This window comes from Triticum dicoccoides, chromosome 7A (genome assembly GCF_002162155.2).
Source record: "Triticum dicoccoides isolate Atlit2015 ecotype Zavitan chromosome 7A, WEW_v2.0, whole genome shotgun sequence".
Classification (NCBI taxonomy): domain Eukaryota; kingdom Viridiplantae; phylum Streptophyta; class Magnoliopsida; order Poales; family Poaceae; genus Triticum; species Triticum dicoccoides.
Window position 1 is genome coordinate 568,450,059 of NC_041392.1, and position 18,355 is coordinate 568,468,413.

Consider the following 18,355-nt stretch of genomic DNA (forward strand, 5'->3'; position numbering starts at 1 on the left):
GCCTCGCGCGGGGGGGAGGAGATGGCCGCAGCGGCCGCCGCGGCGTGCAGGCGCGGCCTGCTCCTGCACAACCATCACCACCAGTGGCCGACGCGGTGGGCCGGCCCCGCCGCCGCCCGCAGCATCTCGCAGCTCGTCAAGACCAACGGCCGCCGCGCCTTCCTCGTCGACACCCTCGCCCTGGTAACCTACTTCACCTGCCACGCTTACTACTGCCATCCGCCTACGGAATGGCCGCTGTTTGTGGGAATTGGCGCCCCGGAGGTGCTCGACGAAATGCAATGCTGAGATCGCGTGCGCGCGTGGGTCATCGCGTTGGTTCGCAGGTGAGGAAGCTGGAGTCGCAGGGCGTCCCGACCAAGCAGGCGGAGGCCATCACGTCCGCCATCACGGAGGTCCTCAACGACAGCCTCGAGAGCATCTCCGAGTCCTTCGTCTCCAAGGCCGAGATGCAGAAGGTAACGCCAGTCACCTTCTGACTGTATTTCTGGTGGGGATGGACAGCTTACTCATCTGTTTCCTGCTTTTGATTTGCCGTGTGCAGAGTGAGATGCTGCAGGAGGCCAATATCTCCAAGTTCAAGTCGCAAGTGCAGAGCTCGCAGGTATGCTTGGAACCAAACTGTTTGTTCGATGTGAATTTGATGACCACTGACGTTTGTAGAAGCTGTTGTTCTTATGGCTGTTGTTGCCCTTCTGTTGAACTTCATCATATAGCTTCTACAGTTTCTACTTGCCATTGTTTCTCACTTGGTTATTCTGCATTACTCCATTTTGTGATTTTCTGTTGGTACCTTCAAGATGTAGCCCCCATTTGGCTTATAAGCGTTTTGTTTGTGCAAATAGCTTGGTTCGTATGTAATTAGGACTTCATCATTAGCTTGTACAAGTTCTACTTAGCATTGTTCTCTCTGGGTTATCCTGCATTACTTCATTTCGTGATTGTATGTTGGTAATTGGAAGAAGTAGCCCTCATTTGGCTTATAACGATTGATTTGTGCAAATAGTTGGCATGTACTTCCTCCGTTCGGAATTAACTGTCGCTGAAATGAGTGAGTCTACACACTGAAACCCGTCTAGATACACTCATTTCAGTGACAGTTAATTCCGAACGGAGGTAGTAATTAGGGTTTGGGGTCACCGTTTGCTCCAATGCCCAATCATTCTGTGCTATTTGATCTTAATAGACCTATTAGGTTACTGTTGTTGGCACTTTACTGTTTTGGACTCCCCGTGTTGTAGAAGCGTCTAATCTGACAGTATTGGCTTGTTTCGTGTCCTTCACATGTACATTTTATTTTTCTTGTTTAATTAATGTTATCTCTTACATAGTCTGCCATAATTTGTTTTTTCATTAACATCTCACCTTGTAGAAGTGAGATTAGTAGGTTTTTCTAGCTCTTACCATGGAGCACATGTATTCACATGTTCTATCCTGTTGTTTCACCTAAAGGATAATTTGGTTCACATTGATGTTTGTTTTTTCTGATAAAGTTTTGTTTGAACCTGCAAATGCTACCAAATCTCTAAACAATCTTCAACACAATATAAGGATTGTTTTATCTTTATTCTTTAGCCAAAGTTTATTAACTTGCATTTCTGCCATTTGGTATTCAAATGTACAGTATTTCTAATATGTAGTGTTCTTGATTCTGGAAAATGTATGCTGATTAGTGATTAGTATTTCCATGGCAATGAACTCTCATTCAGCTAATTAACCAATATTGCGGAGACAGAACTGAGACTCTCCATTCCTCTAATAAGTCACTCTTTAGAAATATTTTCGTACTCACCCCACAGCTTTGGATTTGTTGATCCGTAGATTTGAAAGGATTATTTTGATCTTTATCCTTTAGCCAAAGTTTAGCAACCTGCATTTCTGCCATTTAGTACGCAAATGTATACTATTTCCAATCTTTAGTGTTCTTGATTCTTGAAAGTATGATGATTAGTGATTAATATTCCCATGGCAATGAACTCTTGTTCAGCTAATTAACCAATGTTGCGGGGCAGAACTGAGACTCTCCACTGAACTCATGAACTCTCATTCTACTAATAAGTCACTCCTTAGAGATGTTTTCGTGCTCACTCGACGGTGTTGGATATGTTGATCAGTAGATTTCAAAGGAAAGAAGAAAAAAATAGCTTATTCAGCGAATAAACTAAAAGTGCTGTCTGGATGTTACTGCTGTGTGGCTTATTGACTTTCAGTTTTGTTTTGCTTTGCACAATGCTTGCAATGGAAATGCTCAGCATTGTAGAAACATGTGTACATGCCAAAAAGACTTGACCAAAAGGCTAATTAAAGATCACTGGTGCTTGCAATGGAAATGCTCAGCATTGTAGAAACATGTGTACATGCCAAAAAGACTTGACGAAAAGGCTAATTAAAGATCACTGGTGCCAATGCAACACATTCTGTGTGGGCCATATTTGCATTGATTGCAGGTCATAAACTCCTTTTTCAATCTATTGGCATTTGTAACTTCTGTTTTGTTGAACCTTTCTCATGCACTTATTTCTCTATATGGAGTTTGGTTGGAGCAAAAATATGTTTAATAATTACTACAACATGTGACTTACAATTGTCCATGTTAGTCAGAACTTGTGTTCTTATTTTTTACTAAATAAGCTCATGAGTGGGAAGTTTCTGTATGCAGGAAAACCATTTCTCTTTGTTACAGCGGGAGACTGAAAAACTCCGTGGAGACATTGATAAGATGAGGAGTGAACTGAAGTGAGTATGAACTTCTGCATTCATGAGCTGTTTATACCACAAATTTTAAATTGCATACTCAACCTAATGGTTATTTTGTGTGAAACAGGTATGAGATTGACAAGGTCACTGCAGGGCAGCGGTTGGATCTGAACCTTGAAAGAGGGTAAAATTACATATCTATTTTTTTATATGCTGCACGCACTATCCTTGCAATTGGCTAACAGTCTTGCTAACTATTTAAGCATCAGAAATCATAGTTTAGAATAAATAATCAAAGAATGGTCAAACTTCTCACTTCTAAGACCATCTGATGTCTGTGTCCAGCATCTTTGAGCTTTTGGCCTCGTGGCCTTTAATTTGGACTGCTTATCTGTTCTATGCAATTATTAATCACTTCGGTGTGTAACAAGACATTGCCATTCAGTGTCTTAACTATTAAGTTTTGGGACCAACCTACAGAGTGTTTAAGATAAAATTCGGTTTGCTGTATTGAACTTTCACCTTTTACTTTTGGTCGGTTTCCTCATAATTTCTCTTAGCAAAATTCTCCAATGGTCAGGATGCATGTAGCATACATGATCATTAACTCTTGCCTTGCTGATCTTACTGCACATGTTGAGTCATGACATTGATTAACCGGACTGTCTAGATTTATATTGCTATCTTGAGAATTCCACTGCCACCCTTTAACCCTTAATGGCATTTTAAGTTTTTAAGTACATTTATAGTTGATTTCTGAAGTATTAATGAGTTATGGGAGAATGAACTTTTTGTAGAATAGTTCCAAATAGTGCAGGCTAGCAGCAAGTGGAACCTTAATTCTTCTCCCCCTTAGCCCCCATTGACCTTTCGAAAATGAAACAAAGTAGTTTCATCTATTAGTGTTTATACACTGGGCATTACTTATTTAAAAATGACAATTCCAGTGTTGGTCTGTCTTTATCACATTTCCGCCACAATAATTAAGATTGTTTTGTTTGTCTTATCTGACTAAGACACATCTATGTAACAGCTCTCGCTGACTATTGAAGCATCAGAAAGTATACTTTATTTGAATTTATGTAAGAATAAATAATTGAGGAATTGTTAAACTTCTCACTTCTAAGATTGTCTGATGTATACGTGGCCATCGTCTTTGAGTCTGTTTGTGGCCTTGTGCCCTTTAATTTGGACTGCTTGTCTGTTCTATCATTCTATGCAATTATTGATCACTTCTATGCGTAACAAAACATTGTCAGTCAGTGTTCAAGTTTTAGGTCCAACCTAGAGTGTTTAAGGTTAAATTCGGTTTGTTGTATGAACTTTCACCTTTTACTTTTTGGTCGGGCTGCTCATAATTTCTCTTGACAAAATTCTTGGATGGTCAGGATGCAAGTAGCATATTAACTCTTGTCTTAATACACCATTAAGTGTCTAGGTTTATATTTATAATCTTAAGAATTCCAGTGCCACTTTTTAATACTTAATGGTATATTAAGACTTTAATTACATTCTAGTTGATTTTTAAAGCATAAATGATTAATGGTATATAAAGACTTTAATTACATTCTAGTTGATTTTTGAAGCATAAATGAGTTATGGGAGTCGGAGAACGAACTTTTTTGTAGAACAGGCCAGGCTATCAGCAAGTGGGAACCTTAATTCTTCTTCCCCTTGACCCCCATTGACCTTTTGAAAATGAAACAAAGTAGTTTCATCTATTAGTGCTTACACTGGGCATTACTTATTTACTTCCATGACAATTCCAGTGGTTGCTCTGTCTTTGTCATGTTTCTGTCACAATTATTAAGATTGTTTTGTCGGTGTTATATGATTAAAACGTGATTGCTCCAGGCGCATACGTGATGAGCTCGCCAAGCAGAATGAAGAAACCACAGATCTCACCACAAAGCTTGACAAGGTGAGCAAAAGTGCCTGCATGTGTGGGCCTTTGGCATCACCACTTTATCATAGACATAACTGGATCCTTCTGTTTCTGCAGGAAATTCATTCACTGAAGGCCCAGCTGGAGGCAGCAAAGTATGATGTCATCAAATACTGCATAGGTACCATCGTTTCGATATCAGCCGTTGGACTCGCCGTTCTCCGCATCGTGATGTGAACCCGAACACATGTTCTTTCGTTTACCCATTTATCCATGGAGGCCACAAAGAGGATAGTTCCGATTCTGTTCCTAGTTTTTTCAATGGGGGCAAAACTTGGTCAGGGGAATGCTGTAACATCTGTAAGATAGATCGACCTGCAGAAGGAATATACAACCGAAATGATTCTTTACCTGTGCTTGAGCTTTGTGGTATTGACGCTTAACTAGCATGCTTCCCCAGTCTCTGCCGACGCGGAAGTCACTGTTGTGTTGCAATTAACACGCTGTGGACATCTAATCCTAGCAATGAAGGAAGACTTGATATTTCCCTATCTGATAGGAGTATTTCTTTCGCTGCTGGTTTCCTTCTCCTTTTAGCTGTCGCCAACACATGTTTGAGCTGCTGTTGGTTACAGGGATGCTTGGCGGCATATAAACTCGATTCCCTACACAGGGCTGCTTGTCGTGGTCTACCATCTCAAAACTGGTGCTTGGCCAAGTTTTCGTGATACCCAAAATTGGTGTTCGTAGCATCGTAATTGCTCCTGCATGTACTGCGAATATGTCGTGCACTCAAAACCCAACTCCCCAAATTTTGTCTGGCTGTGCATGGAAAAAGAGGACTAGTGCTAGTTTAGACTTTGGGAGTGCTGGGCCGGTGCTGCTGCCCATAATAGCATAATCTGGGAACCATATCCATACCTCAAAAGGAGACGAGACCGCACGCAAGTTGGCACCCGCGTTCACGTGGGCGCTGAAAGGCACATGGAACCATCGGGGCCGAGGTGAGGTGAGCTGATTGGTGACTCCCGGCCTTGACAGGCACTCGGAACAGTTGCGGTTGAAACCGAAAGCCCGTCCTGAAGACGATATTTCCTCGTCTATCTTCTTCAGTAAAACCATCAATTCGGGCCTGCCAAAAAGAAAACACATTCCGCTTCTCACATCCATGGCCTCCTGCTTCTGTTCTCTGAGACATCCGTTTGCAATTCTCCCCGGCTAAAACGATTTTTCTTGCACCCGATGTGCATCGTCTGGAAACTTGATCAGGCTCGTACTACTACCTGCTTTGGTTCCTGCAAATTCCAGAGCCATCTCAAGCAGTCCAGAAACCAACAGGAGATCGATCGCGGCGTCGGCATGGCTGAGCTGTGCGGCGGGCATATATAGTACATAAGTACCCTTGGTCCAACGGCCAGACCCATGCTAAAATGTCTCTAGTCTATGTACACTGGCATCCCGATCGATCTAACACCAAATCCTAGCTCCAAGGACCAGCGCTCCGTACTCGCTCGCCGATCCCTGTGATGGGCTCAAAAGCCGGGCCATAAATAATCCGACGCCGACCCTCCCCGCCCCATACCCAAGCTGGTCCCCGGCCAACCTTAAACCGTAGTTTGGGATCCTCTGTGGTCCTTCTCGTCGGGACGCCCACCTGTGGCGCGCGCACCCATGTGCCCACTCTCCCTCCCGTCGAGGCTCGCTCAAAGGTGGCAGCGCGGTACGGTGGCGCCACGTGATCAGTGCACCGGAGTTTTATTGGATTGGGATGGGCTAGGCGTTAGTAGTATCGCACCATCAGAGAGTTGCTAATCACTTAAGCAAGAGAGAAGAAAAGTTGTGCACAAGGACGATATGCTATTAATTAAGAGGGAAAGGTTTAGCTGAAAGAGACCGCGAACTACTCTGGATTAAACCTCAAAGTAAGGAGGGTCGTCGCTCTACTTAGGGATCACACGGAGATTTTCGGATCAATGGTCTTGATCTTGAATTTTGATATTTTTTTAGGCTCACACCATGTGACCAAAGGACAATACTGCAGGTGAATTCGGCAGACAAGTCGAGATTTTTCTTTCTTTTTCTAATAGAACTCTTGAGTCTCGGTACAACTATCAGATGCAGCATGTGCATGCGCGGGGACTGAGCTTGGTGCAGGCCAACCTGGATTGTCACCAACAGATGCTCATGTTGGAGCGATACCCATAGCGGGGACTTACTCCAGCAAGGTCATCTATTGGAGACTCGCTCCAGCGTGCCCGTCTGTTGAAGACCGCCATCGGTCGAGCTGTACGCCTTGAGACTATTTCAACTTGTGCGCCTTTCTCTCTAACTCATTATTAGTTGAGTTCATTAAGATTTGTTCGCTCAATGGCATTATCCGGGTGGGCACAAAGGTGCGCGCACCTGGCTTGAGATTCTAGGAAGAGATTAGCCAGTTGATCAAAGCCAGATCAAGCTGGTCCCTCCCTGCTTGATGGAAGCAACAAAAACAAATATATTAAGCTTACATTGTTGGGGACAACTAAATTGATGTGCCTAGTGCTAGTTGTACAGTTGGTTGGCTATTATGCAATGCGGATTAATGACTATAGTAGTTCTCTTGAGTACGCACTGGAAGACGTTACTACCAGAGCAAGTATAATAGAGATGAGTCAGCAGGCTATATGGAATAAACTAGTATATTTTTGCTTAGTTGAAGGAAAGAGAAGAGGAGAGAGAAGGTAAGCGGGCTCTTCGTGAAGAGCCAGCTCTAGCACGTGCTCCTAGGCACTTTGTGAGAATAAAAGGTGGGCCACATAATGAAAAAGTAGTACACTTTTTTGATCTACTATTATACATGTTGGCTATAAGATGTGTTGTAGATGACATGGCACTGGCTTATAGCCAGCAGCTGGCTATACTATTAACCATGCTCTCAGTCGATCGCTAAGCTAGAAATTTGCTCTATTTCCTCTCATGAACCGTACTACTTGTAAAGAGAGACATGAAGGGCTGAAATATCATCAAAGAACTAGCCATGGACAGGGGTAAATGAAAAGTTAGCTACCCACGTGCCAGAACCATGACTAGGTTTCGTGAACTGTTTCGTTTCAACTCTAGCTTACTGCAACTTGTTTGTGATTGAAAGGCTATGTTGTTGTTGTAACCTACTACTTGTAGCACTAGTCATGAACACATCTCTTGAATTTTAAGCTTAATTAAACACGTTTCCTGACTTTCCAGCCTAATTAGTGGGTTATTGGATAAATGACCCTAGACATTGAGACCTAGCAATTAATACTTGATATGTCAATATGAGGTATATTCCCGCAAAATATAATTGAGCATGCAAGTACTATGTTCATCTGCAAGCAAAATTCAAGTTTAGTACTAATGGATATTCAAAATTCTAGAACAAATCAATGAATTGTCTTCTCAACCTGTTTCTTCACTGTCTTCGCATTACGAGCTTATATTCTTGCTTAGCTTATAGCTTGTGTTTTGTTTTCTTAGATACGCTGCTTCACTTGAATTTTATCTTGGAAGCTTTTAGTTCTGTAAATTATAAGCAAATGAGTAATTTTTATAATTTTGTTAGCAGCCTATCCACTCCACGCGTCTAATCGACACCTTTAATCCGTCAAAGCACCCTCTCACCCTCCCGCCAACATATGATATACACATATGACGAGCCATAGTCTTGAGATCCCAAATCTTGACCCATTTTGTCTCAACTTTGCTTTGATCGCCAAGAAGAAGAAATAAGGAAGCAAAGAAGCAAATCAATTAAGCTTGAAATAGTATAGGGCACTGAGTTGTAGTAATCTGGAAAAAAAAACCTAGTACCTTTTTTATGATCTTCTTCTAGCTTCTTGTTTGTTGATTTGAAAATGCCTAATGGGTTTGAGAACGCCCAATTTAACATAGCAACTCATATAAAATTTGGCCTAAAATTTCCTCGAAAGGGATCATTGAGCCATTTGATTTAGGTCAAATGCCCTCTTACCATTTTAATTTCTCGATTGGCACCTCCCCTACCCGAGCTTAGTTTTCTTCCTGATTCTCTCACCGCCTTCCTTTCTCCCTCGACCACGATGATTGTCACTCGGTAACCACATAACCCAACGGTCACCTTTCTCACCTCGTAGTCGTATCCACCCGGCCTTGATAACTCTCTAGACCTTGTAAAGGCGGGCTTCGAAACCCGTCGACGCCCTTCGTGACAGTGTGGCCTCACAAAACCACAGGGGAAATCGGAAGGGTGAGAAAAATTACCAAGATTAGTGGCTTGTGGAGCAACAAGTCCGGTAAAATTTGGAACCTTATGCCAAAAGAGGAAGAAAAGGAAGATACATTTTCAGCTGACACGGCTGCCCACCTCCCCACCTCCACCTCCGGCTCCCTCATTCGGGAGGAGGGACAGTGCCAGCACTGACTTCCTCACCCTGAAGTACAGAGCACCGCTAGATATTTTTGGTTTTGTTAAGGATATTTTGGAGTTCCATGCCCCACCCCACCCCCCAATCTTTTGAACAAACCCAATGCGGCAGCAGAATAAAAACTCGGCGTGAAAGATCTCTCTCGTCTCCCTGTCATGGCGTATATAAAATAGCCCCATCGCCCTCCCACATGCTCCTCACTCTCCATTGCTTGCTTGCTCCTCTGTTCTCTTCTCCTCGCATTATTTCCCTCCACCTCCTTCCTCGCATCCAGCCGCAAAGCTTTCTCTCCTCCTCCTTTGTTTGACTTGCTTCCGAGAAAGCCGATCGCCATGCGCGTGCAGTGCGACGTGTGCGGCCTCGAGCCGGCCGCCGTGCTCTGCTGCGCCGACGAGGCCGCGCTCTGCTCCCCCTGCAACCGCCGCGTCCACCGCGCCAACAAGCTCGCCGGCAAGCACCGCCGCCTCACCCTCCTCCAGCCCTCCCCGGCCGCCAACGACGCCGCCGCGCCGCTCTGCGACGTCTGCAAGGTGCGTGCGCTTCATGTCCGTCCGATGCTACGACACTGAGCTGAGCTGAGCTGAGCTGACGGTCTTTGTTTGCGGGATTGTTTGCAGGAGCGGAGGGGGCTCGTGTTCTGCGTGGAGGACCGGGCGATCCTGTGCGCCGACTGCGACGAGCCCATCCACAGCGCCAACGAGCTCACGGCCAAGCACAGCCGCTTCCTCCTCGTCGGGGCCAAGCTCTCCGCCGACCCCTTGGACAAGGAGATCCCCTCCCCGGACGGGAGCTCCGACGAGCACGAGGACTGCTCGGCCTCGGCCGCCGAGGAAGCCCCTGCAGTTCATGACGCCAGCCACGCCGGATCAGGAGGAGGAGGAGGTGGAGGAAGCAGCATCTCAGACTACCTCACCAACATCTGCCCCGGCTTTGAAGTCGACGAACTCCTCTTCGACGACGCCGCCTTCGTCGCCGTAAGTCGCCGACCATCTCTTTACCCGGTTCCGTCCACCGCATCATGGCCAAAAACTAAACGCCCAGACCTTTGCACTTGGCAGAAGCAGAAGGGGCGCGACGAGCAGGTGCCGTTCCTGGACGCCGACCTGTTCGACGTGGTCGCCGCCGAGCGTCCAGGGAAGCGCGGCGCATGGGCGCCCCACGTGCCGCATACGCCGGCGCCGGCCTGGGGCCTGGAGGAGTTTCCGGCCGCTATGGTGGCCCCTGCAGCGGCGGCGAAGGCCAAGCAGGGGCACGTGCGGGAGTGGTACCACAGCGACAGCGACAGCGACGTGTTCGCCGTGCCGGAGATCACGTCGCCGCCGGCCAAGCGGGCGCGGCCGTCGTCGTTCTGGTGCCTGTGAGCCAGCTAGCGCGGCGGCAAACCACCCACGCCGCCGCAGCAACCGGGCGAGCTACGTACCTGTGGCTCGATCGATCCATCACTAGTGTAATCTTTGCTCGTTCCCCGCAAAAAATAAAATAAAAAAAATTGCTCGTTGTAGCTTGGTGTGACTGAAGTAGTACCGAACTCTAGTACGCTGTTTTATGTGTAAGAATGAGATGTTGCTGTCGTATCATAAATAAGTAGCGAACGAATCGTGATCTCCTTCGGCTCCATCACACCTGAAAACTAAATTGCACGTACGGAAACCAAATGTGTCTCCAAGCAAGTAATGTGTATGAGACTGTATTTTCCAGAGAAAAAAGTAATGTATGCGACCCATCGAGATGTTGCGCTTCTGCTATACTCCATTTGTAATTTAATATAAGACATTTTTTTACACTGTTAAAGGGGAACTGTCTATCAAAATTTAAAAGTTAACCTATAAGCATCTTCGAGAGATTGAGCTGACATATCATCTTAGGATTTATGATGTTACTATAGGCGCCTCGTCCCACTAAAAGCACATCGCCGGAAATCCTGAAATAAATTTAGAAATAATACGAATATCAAGACTTGAACCTTGGTGAGCTGAGAATATTATTGTCCCTTTAACCATTCAACCACAGGTTGGTTCACATCTCATCGAATGGTTGACTGGTGAGCTTGCATTATTGTGTACTCTCGTGTTAGAGCAGGTTGTCAAAAATCAAAACTGAAACCGAAGGTTGTTAGTATTTTTTACGTAGTTAGGTTAGGCACGTGCGTGCGTGTGTTGTTGTAATGGCGTACTATGAAATAGTTGATTCCCATGTATAGCTAACTTATGGGGCAAGTCGGTCTCGATCAAACGTATATTAGCATGCTACTCTTTCTACTTTTGAAATTCACATATCTTATCAGAGCCTCCTCTCTCAACCTAGATCACATCTACTCCTTCACTCTCTAAATATAAGTCCTTTTAGGTATTTTAATACAAACTACATACACATAAATATAAACGTCTTTTAGAGTTGCTCGGTGTGTTGTCTATATTGGAATATCTAAAAAAATATTTAGGAACAGAGGGAGTAGCTTTTAGCTCTAATGGCTTCCTCCTTCAAGTTCGATCCACTCTTTCTACTTCCATCCATGCGGTGACCGAGAGACTATCAAGGAAAAACCATGTCCCGTGGAAAGTGCAAGTCCTCTCTGCAGTACGCGGCATTCGGATGCAAGGCTACCTCAACAACACCACAATTGCCCTGCAATGGAGCTTGAGGTCCCCAAAGACGGTAAGCCCTCCAATGTGTTGAGCCTCACTTATGTAGCGTGGCTAGTAGCGGATCAATGAGTCCTTAATCTCCTCGTAACTCGCTTACTAGGTGCATCCTTTTTTTTGATACCGTCACCGGGGGGAGGCTCCTCGCCTGAATATATTTCAAAAGTTGTTTTTACATGTGAGTTATGACGCACGGGAGGACAGGTAATCACACCACAAGCCTGCGTGTTCCCTCAGGGTACCAACCTTGAGCCTATGGGACCAGAGAGTGAGATCCGAGATAATGTTCGCAATTACAACGCTAGGAGTAACATCTATGCTCCCGAAGACCTTAGAGTTCCCAGCATCCCAGATCTTCCATAGCTGCAGGAGCAGAATAAAAGACCAAACCGACGTCGGCACTGTTAAGCTCGAAGGCGCAGCCCAAATGTCGGTGATAGGCAAGAAGGATGGCACGAATCCGAGAGCAGCCCAAATCGTAGCGGAGGCGGGGCATGTGAAGAAGAGGTGGCAACGATCCTCCACAGCCCCCATACACCGGGCACACGTAGATGAATCCAAGATGGTTTTCCAGTGAAGGTTGGCACGTGTGTTGAGTCTGTCAAGGTAGAATAGCCATCCAAAAACCCGACCCGATTGGGCACCCGAGAAGACCAAAAAAAATCCAGACAGGGGTCCGAGATCTAAGAGCCAAGTGCATCGTAGGCCCCTTTAGTGGTGAAGGGGGAGCCATTGAGCAGCGTGCATGAGTCCGGTAGCAGTCCCAGCCTGACATCCTGCAACAAAAGTCTCAAGGAAGCAACCTCACGAGAAGCGGTTAAGGTTAGCCGGCTACGCAAGCCTAGATTGATCCCCATCATCATGATCATATGCACTAGAGCTGTAGGTTTAGTATGGTGGAAAAATAATGTGAGAAAGGTAATGCAGAGAGGCTTTGGGAGAAGTGATCTATCTAGCCAAAAAAATATAGAGGTGCCATCACCAATCGTGACTTGAGAGGTATCACGAAGAGCATCTAGGTGTTTGAAAATAGCCTTGCTAAGGAAGGATGAGTTTTTATCTGGACCTGTGTGGAGAGGGGAGGGGCAGAGAATCCAATCCTTCCAAGGCAAGTTCGTGGAGTGTAGGAATTTGTATGCAAATTTCAACATAAGGCAAATAAATTGTGCTTGAAGATTTTTAACACCAAGACCGCGTGCCTTTTTGGGAAAGCAAACACGGTCCCAAGCTACCAAACATTTTGCACCTGAGAACGAATCTTCATTGGGCCAGAAGATAATGCGTGTACCCTTGTCTATCTCCTCAAGAATGCTTTTAGGCAAGGTAAAACACAACATAAAATAAGTTGGCAGACCGTCTAGTACTGCAGACAGGAGGATGAGTCGTCCGCCATGAGAGAGTAGGAGAGCACGCCAGACAACAAGATAAGTATCACATCTATCAATTATAAGTTGGAAGGCTGAGGGGGTAGTTTATGAGGGGAGAGAGGTAGGCCAAGGTATTTTGGGGGGAAAGCAACACTGGCTGTGCCTAGATCGTTAGCTAGAGAGGCTGCGAGTTCAGAGGACATATTTAGGGCAACGAAGGTTGTTTAATCAAAGTTGATGTGGAGGCTAGTGGCAAGAGCAAAAGCATCTAATATTTTCTTCAGGTTTTTAGCAGCAAGGGGGTCAACCCTGGCAATTATTAGGGTATCATCAGGTGCATCCTTGTCCATAATGTCATCCTGGACAACGCGACAAATGTGTGCAAGGAGATCAGGTTGCTCTTCTTCTCAGAGACCCATGTCTGCTCATTGAAACAGGCATTGCCCTAACCACACTCAGAAGGTAAATTCTTCTATTATGGAGTACATCAAGAACATGAAGCGTTGAAAGATGAGATGGTGATAACCCACAAGTATAGGGGATCGCAATAGTTTTGAAGGGTAGAGTATTCAACCCATATTTATTGATTCGACACAAGGGGAGCCAAAGAATATTCTCAAGTATTAGTAACTAAGTTGTCAATTCAACCACACCTGAAATACTTAATATCTGCAGCAAAGTAGTATGGAAGCATCGGTAATGGTAGCAAAAGTAACAGTAGTAGTTTTGTAGCAATCGTAACAGTGGCAATGGAAAAGTAACTAAGCAGAGATCAATATGTGAAAAGCTCGTATGCAATGGATCAATGATGGATAATTATGTCGGATGGCATTCATCATGCAACAATTATAACCTAGGGTGACACAGAACTAGCTCCAGTTCATCAATATAATGTAGGCATGTATTCCGAATATAGTCATCCGTGCTTATGGAAAAGAACTTACATGACATCTTTTGTCCTACCCTCCCGTGGCAGCGGGGTCCTATTGGAAACTAAGGGATATTAAGGCCTCCTTTTAATAGAGTACCGGACCAAAGTATTAGCACTTAGTGAATACATGGACTCCTCAAACTACGGTCATCACCGGGAGTGGTCCCGACTATTGTCACTCCGGGGTTGCCGGATCATAACACGTAGTAGGTGACTATAACTTGCAATATCGGATCAAGAACACAAATATATTCATGAAAACATAATAGGTTCATATATGAAACCATGGCACTCGGGCCCTAGTGACAAGCATTAAGCATAGTAAAGTCATAGAACATCAATCTTAGAACATAGTGGATACTAGGGATCAAACCCTAACAAAACTAACTCGATTACATGGTAAATCTCATCCAACCCATCACCGTCTAGCAAGCCTACGATGAGATTACTCACACATGGTGGTGAGCATCATGAAATTGGTGACGGGGGATGGTTGATGATGACGATGGCGACGGATTCCCCTCTCTGGAGCCCCGAACGGACTCCAGATCTGCCCTCCCGAGGAAGAACAGGGCTTGGCGGCGGCTCTGTATCGTAAAATGCGATGAATCCTTCTCTCTGATTTTTTCTCCCCAAAAGTGAATATATGGAGTTGGAGCTGAGGTTGGTGGAGGTCCCGGGGCCCACAAGGTCGAAGGGGCACCCCCACCCTTGTGGCTAGGAGTGTGGGCCCCCTGCTGCTAATTCTTTCGCCAATATTTTTTATATATTTCAAAAGTTATCTCCGTTGATTTTCAGGTCATTCCGAGAACTTTTTATTCTACACAAAAATAACACCATGGCAATTCTGCTGAAAACAACGTCAGTCCGGGTTAGTTCCATTCAAATCATGCAAGTTAGAGTCCAAAACAAGGGCAAAAGTGTTTAGAAAGGTAGATACGACAGCGACGTATCAACTCCCCCAAGCTTAAACCTTTGCTTGTCCTCAAGCAATTCAGTTGACAAACTGAAAGTGATAAAGAAAAACTTTTACAAACTCTATTTGATCTTGTTGTTGCAAATATGTAAAGCCATCATTCAAGTTTTCAACAAAGATTATGAACTAACCATATTCACAATAACTTTTAGGTATCACAATTACTAACTTTTAGGTATCACAATTACTCATATCAATGGCATAATCAACTAGCAAGCAATAATAATAAATCTCGGATGACAACACTTGGTCAAAACAATCATGATATGATATAACAAGGTGGTATCTCGCTAGCCCTTTCTGAGACCGCAAAACATAAATGCAAAGCACCCCTAATGATCAAGGATTGACTAGACATTGTAATTCATGGTAAAAGAGATCCAGTCATAGTCATACTCAACATAAATTAATAACAATGCATATAATTGATAGTGGTTCTCTCTAACTGGTGCTTTTTATAAGAGGATGATGACTCAGCAATAAAAGTAAATAGATAGGCCCTTCATAGAGGGAAGTAGGGATTTGCAGAGGTGCCAGAGCTCGAGTTTTCAAATAGAGATTGAATAATATTTTGAGCGGTATGCTTTCATTGCCAATATAACAACTAAGAGATCTCGCTATCTTCCATGCTACATACATTATAGGCGGTTCCCAAACAGAATGGTAAAGTTTATACTCCCCCACCACCAACAAGCACACTCCACGACTGGTCCGAAACAATGGGTACCGTCCAACTAACAACAATCCTGGGGGAGTTTTGTTTGAAATTATTTTGATTTGTTTTGCTTTAAGCATGGGACTGGGCATCCCGGTTACCGGCCAATTTCTCATGAGTGATGAGCGGAGTCCACTCATCGTGACAATAACCCACCTAGCATGGAAGATATTGACATCTCTAGTTGGTACATGAGCTATTCGAGCATACAAAATAGATTATCATTTGAAGGTTTAGAGGTTGGCACTTGCAAATTTACTTGGAACGGCAGGTAAATACCGCATATAGGAAGGTATGGTGGACTCATATGGAACAACTTTGGGGTTTATGGAAGTGGATGCACAAGTAGTATTCCCGCTTAGTACAAGTGAAGGCTAGAAAAAGACTAGGGAGCGACCAACTAGAGAGCGACAACGGTCACAAACATGCATTGAGATTAACCAACATTGAATGCAAGCATGAGTAGGATATAAATCACCATGAACATAAATATCATAGAGGCTATGTTGATTTTATTTCAACTACATGTGTGAACATGTGCCAAGTCAAGCCACTCGAATCATTCAAAGGAGGATACCATCCTATCATACTACATCACAACCATTTTAATAGCATGTTGGCATGCAAGCTAAACCATTATAAACTCCTAGCTAATTAAGCATGGCATGAGTAACTATAATCTCTAATTGTCATTGCAAACATGTTTCATTCATAATAGGCTGAATCAAGAACGATGAACTAATCATATTTACAAAAACAAGATAGGTCGAGTTCATACAAGCTTTTCCTCATCTCAATCATTTCATCATATATCGTCATTATTGTCTTTCACTCGCACGACCGGACGGTGTGGATAATAATAATAGTTCTCGTTCATTGGACTAAGCTGGAATCTGCAAACATTTATTCAAAGGAGAAGACAAGGTAATATGGGCTCTTTTGTTAGATCAACAATAATGCATGGGAGCCACTCAAAATTTTCATCGCGGTCTTCTCCTCTCGACCCCCAAAGAAAAGAAAAGAATTTCAAAGAAACACACTGAAATATTTTTGGAGTTTTTGTTTTTCTGAAGAAAGTAAAACAAGAATGAGAAAAATTATTTACACGGGAAAGCTCCCAACAAGCAGAAGAAGAACGAGAAATATTTTTGGGTTTTATTTTAATATTACTACTAAGCATGCATAGAGAGTAAAATAACTACAACTATTTTTTCTGTTTTTTCTTAAGGTTTTTCAAACACACAAGAAGAAAGCGCAAAAAAGAAATAAACTAACATGGATAATACAATCAAAAAGTATGAACACCAACAACTGAAATGAGTGTGTGAACATGAATGGAATGTCGGCGAGGAATACATACTCCCACAAGCTGAGGATTTTGGCCTAAGTTGGTCTATTCCCACGGATCAAAATAGTTCTCTCCGGTGTACTGAGGAGGATCCTGGGGGTTCCACTAGTTTGCGAGCTCCTATGGATCCCACTGATAAATAGACTCCTGGTATGGATCAGGTGATGGCTCTGGCTCAGGAGGTGGGGATCGTGTCCCCTCCCAATATGCACGAATGTCCGTGTGCAAAACAATGTACCTTCCTGAATGCATATCGAACAGAATAGGTGCAGGCAAGGTAATAATCTAAAAAGTATTCTCGCTAAATACCAGGTTATAAATAATTCTCTTTTCGTCATCATGTCGAATAAACTTATGTGCTACCATGTTGTCATAATCTAAATATATAGTGGGTAGCAGTTTCTCCTCTTTTTCATAATGCCTAATGGGTATCTCAAAGTGTTTAGCAAGGCGGGAGGCGAAGATGCCTTCGAAAATAGGACCCTTTGTACAGTTCATACTCAACCGTCTAGCAACCATAGCGCCCAAACTGTAACTTCTATATCTATGTAAAGCATGGCGTAAAATGGCGAGGTCAGGGGCACTAAGGCCTCCACTCTCTCTACGACCAATTAAACATCTCCCAGCGAATAATGAGTAATAGCGTAAAGCAGGAAGATGAATACTAGACACTCTCGCTCCCGACACTCCTCCAGCTTCCCCTATGGTGATTTCCTAGATAAGGCCTTCCACATTGCTAGGACGTGGTTCCTCGACACTACCTTCATAAGGTAATTTACAAACCACACAAAAGTCATAAAGCGTCATTTCTTTGTACCCATCATATAAGTGAAAGTCTACAGTGGGTGGTGATTTCCTAGCATGAAAGTGAAAATTTTGCACGAAAGTATTAGTGAGTAAGAGATACTGATTACACCGGTCAAGGAGGAAGTCGGTGATGCCTGCATTCCCAGCCAAATAATAGAAATCATCATAAATCCTGGCTGCTTGTAAGAATACATCACATGGCCATTCGCACGGCCAAATTTCCGTGACGCGAGGAAGATTATACTTGGGCTTTTCCTTCTCCTCATTTTCCTTCTCCTTTGAACCCCGGCTCGAGGAGCCACTCAAAAATCTCCTCAACATTATCCTTCCTCTGAAATTTTCTAAAATTTTAGTGACTCAAAATAAAAGTGAACCAAACTCAATAAAATTGAAAGCAACTACTCCTACAAGTGCCTAGAGGCTCTATCATGCATCAAAACAACTTTGGACCATATAAATTTGACATGCAAGCTCAAGAACATGGTCACCACAGCAGAATTTTTTTGCAATGAATAAAGCACTAGAACAAAAACTAATTGGACCATTGGAGGAGTCACATACCGAAAAGC

General features: G+C 43.9%; 2 protein-coding genes across 3 annotated transcripts; both read left to right on the forward strand.

Annotated features, from left to right (window-relative positions):
* The first annotated feature begins 7 nt into the window (after window positions 1-7).
* On the forward strand, window positions 8-5,125 carry LOC119330623 (protein FMP32, mitochondrial-like). Its single transcript, XM_037603741.1, has 7 exons — window positions 8-183; window positions 327-458; window positions 545-604; window positions 2,660-2,736; window positions 2,825-2,881; window positions 4,552-4,618; window positions 4,700-5,125. Exons 1-7 carry the CDS (start codon window positions 22-24, stop codon window positions 4,817-4,819), a joined length of 675 nt encoding a protein of 224 aa, XP_037459638.1. The 5' UTR covers window positions 8-21; the 3' UTR covers window positions 4,820-5,125.
* A 4,051-nt stretch (window positions 5,126-9,176) lies between these two features.
* Window positions 9,177-10,604, forward strand: LOC119334407 (B-box zinc finger protein 20-like). Of its 2 annotated transcripts, XM_037606983.1 has the most exons (4): window positions 9,177-9,530; window positions 9,618-9,974; window positions 10,059-10,234; window positions 10,265-10,604. In XM_037606983.1, the coding sequence occupies exons 1-4, from the start codon at window positions 9,333-9,335 to the stop codon at window positions 10,359-10,361; spliced, it is 828 nt and encodes a 275-aa protein (XP_037462880.1). In that variant the 5' UTR covers window positions 9,177-9,332; the 3' UTR covers window positions 10,362-10,604. The 2 variants fall into 2 exon arrangements, with proteins under 2 accessions (XP_037462880.1, XP_037462879.1); XM_037606982.1 differs by having other exon boundaries at window positions 9,179-9,530; window positions 10,059-10,604.
* The last annotated feature ends 7,751 nt before the right edge of the window (window positions 10,605-18,355 follow it).

Coding starts and splice junctions, on each gene's coding strand:
- LOC119334407 (XM_037606982.1), top strand. CDS start 9,333: ATGCGCGTGCAGTGCGACGTGTGCGGCCTCGAGCCGGCCGCCGTGCTC. Junction 9,531..9,617: donor CGCTCTGCGACGTCTGCAAG/GTGCGTGCGCTT, acceptor GATTGTTTGCAG/GAGCGGAGGGGGCTCGTGTT. Junction 9,975..10,058: donor ACGACGCCGCCTTCGTCGCC/GTAAGTCGCCGA, acceptor TGCACTTGGCAG/AAGCAGAAGGGGCGCGACGA.
- LOC119330623 (XM_037603741.1), top strand. CDS start 22: ATGGCCGCAGCGGCCGCCGCGGCGTGCAGGCGCGGCCTGCTCCTGCAC. Junction 459..544: donor CCAAGGCCGAGATGCAGAAG/GTAACGCCAGTC, acceptor TGCCGTGTGCAG/AGTGAGATGCTGCAGGAGGC. Junction 605..2,659: donor CGCAAGTGCAGAGCTCGCAG/GTATGCTTGGAA, acceptor TTCTGTATGCAG/GAAAACCATTTCTCTTTGTT.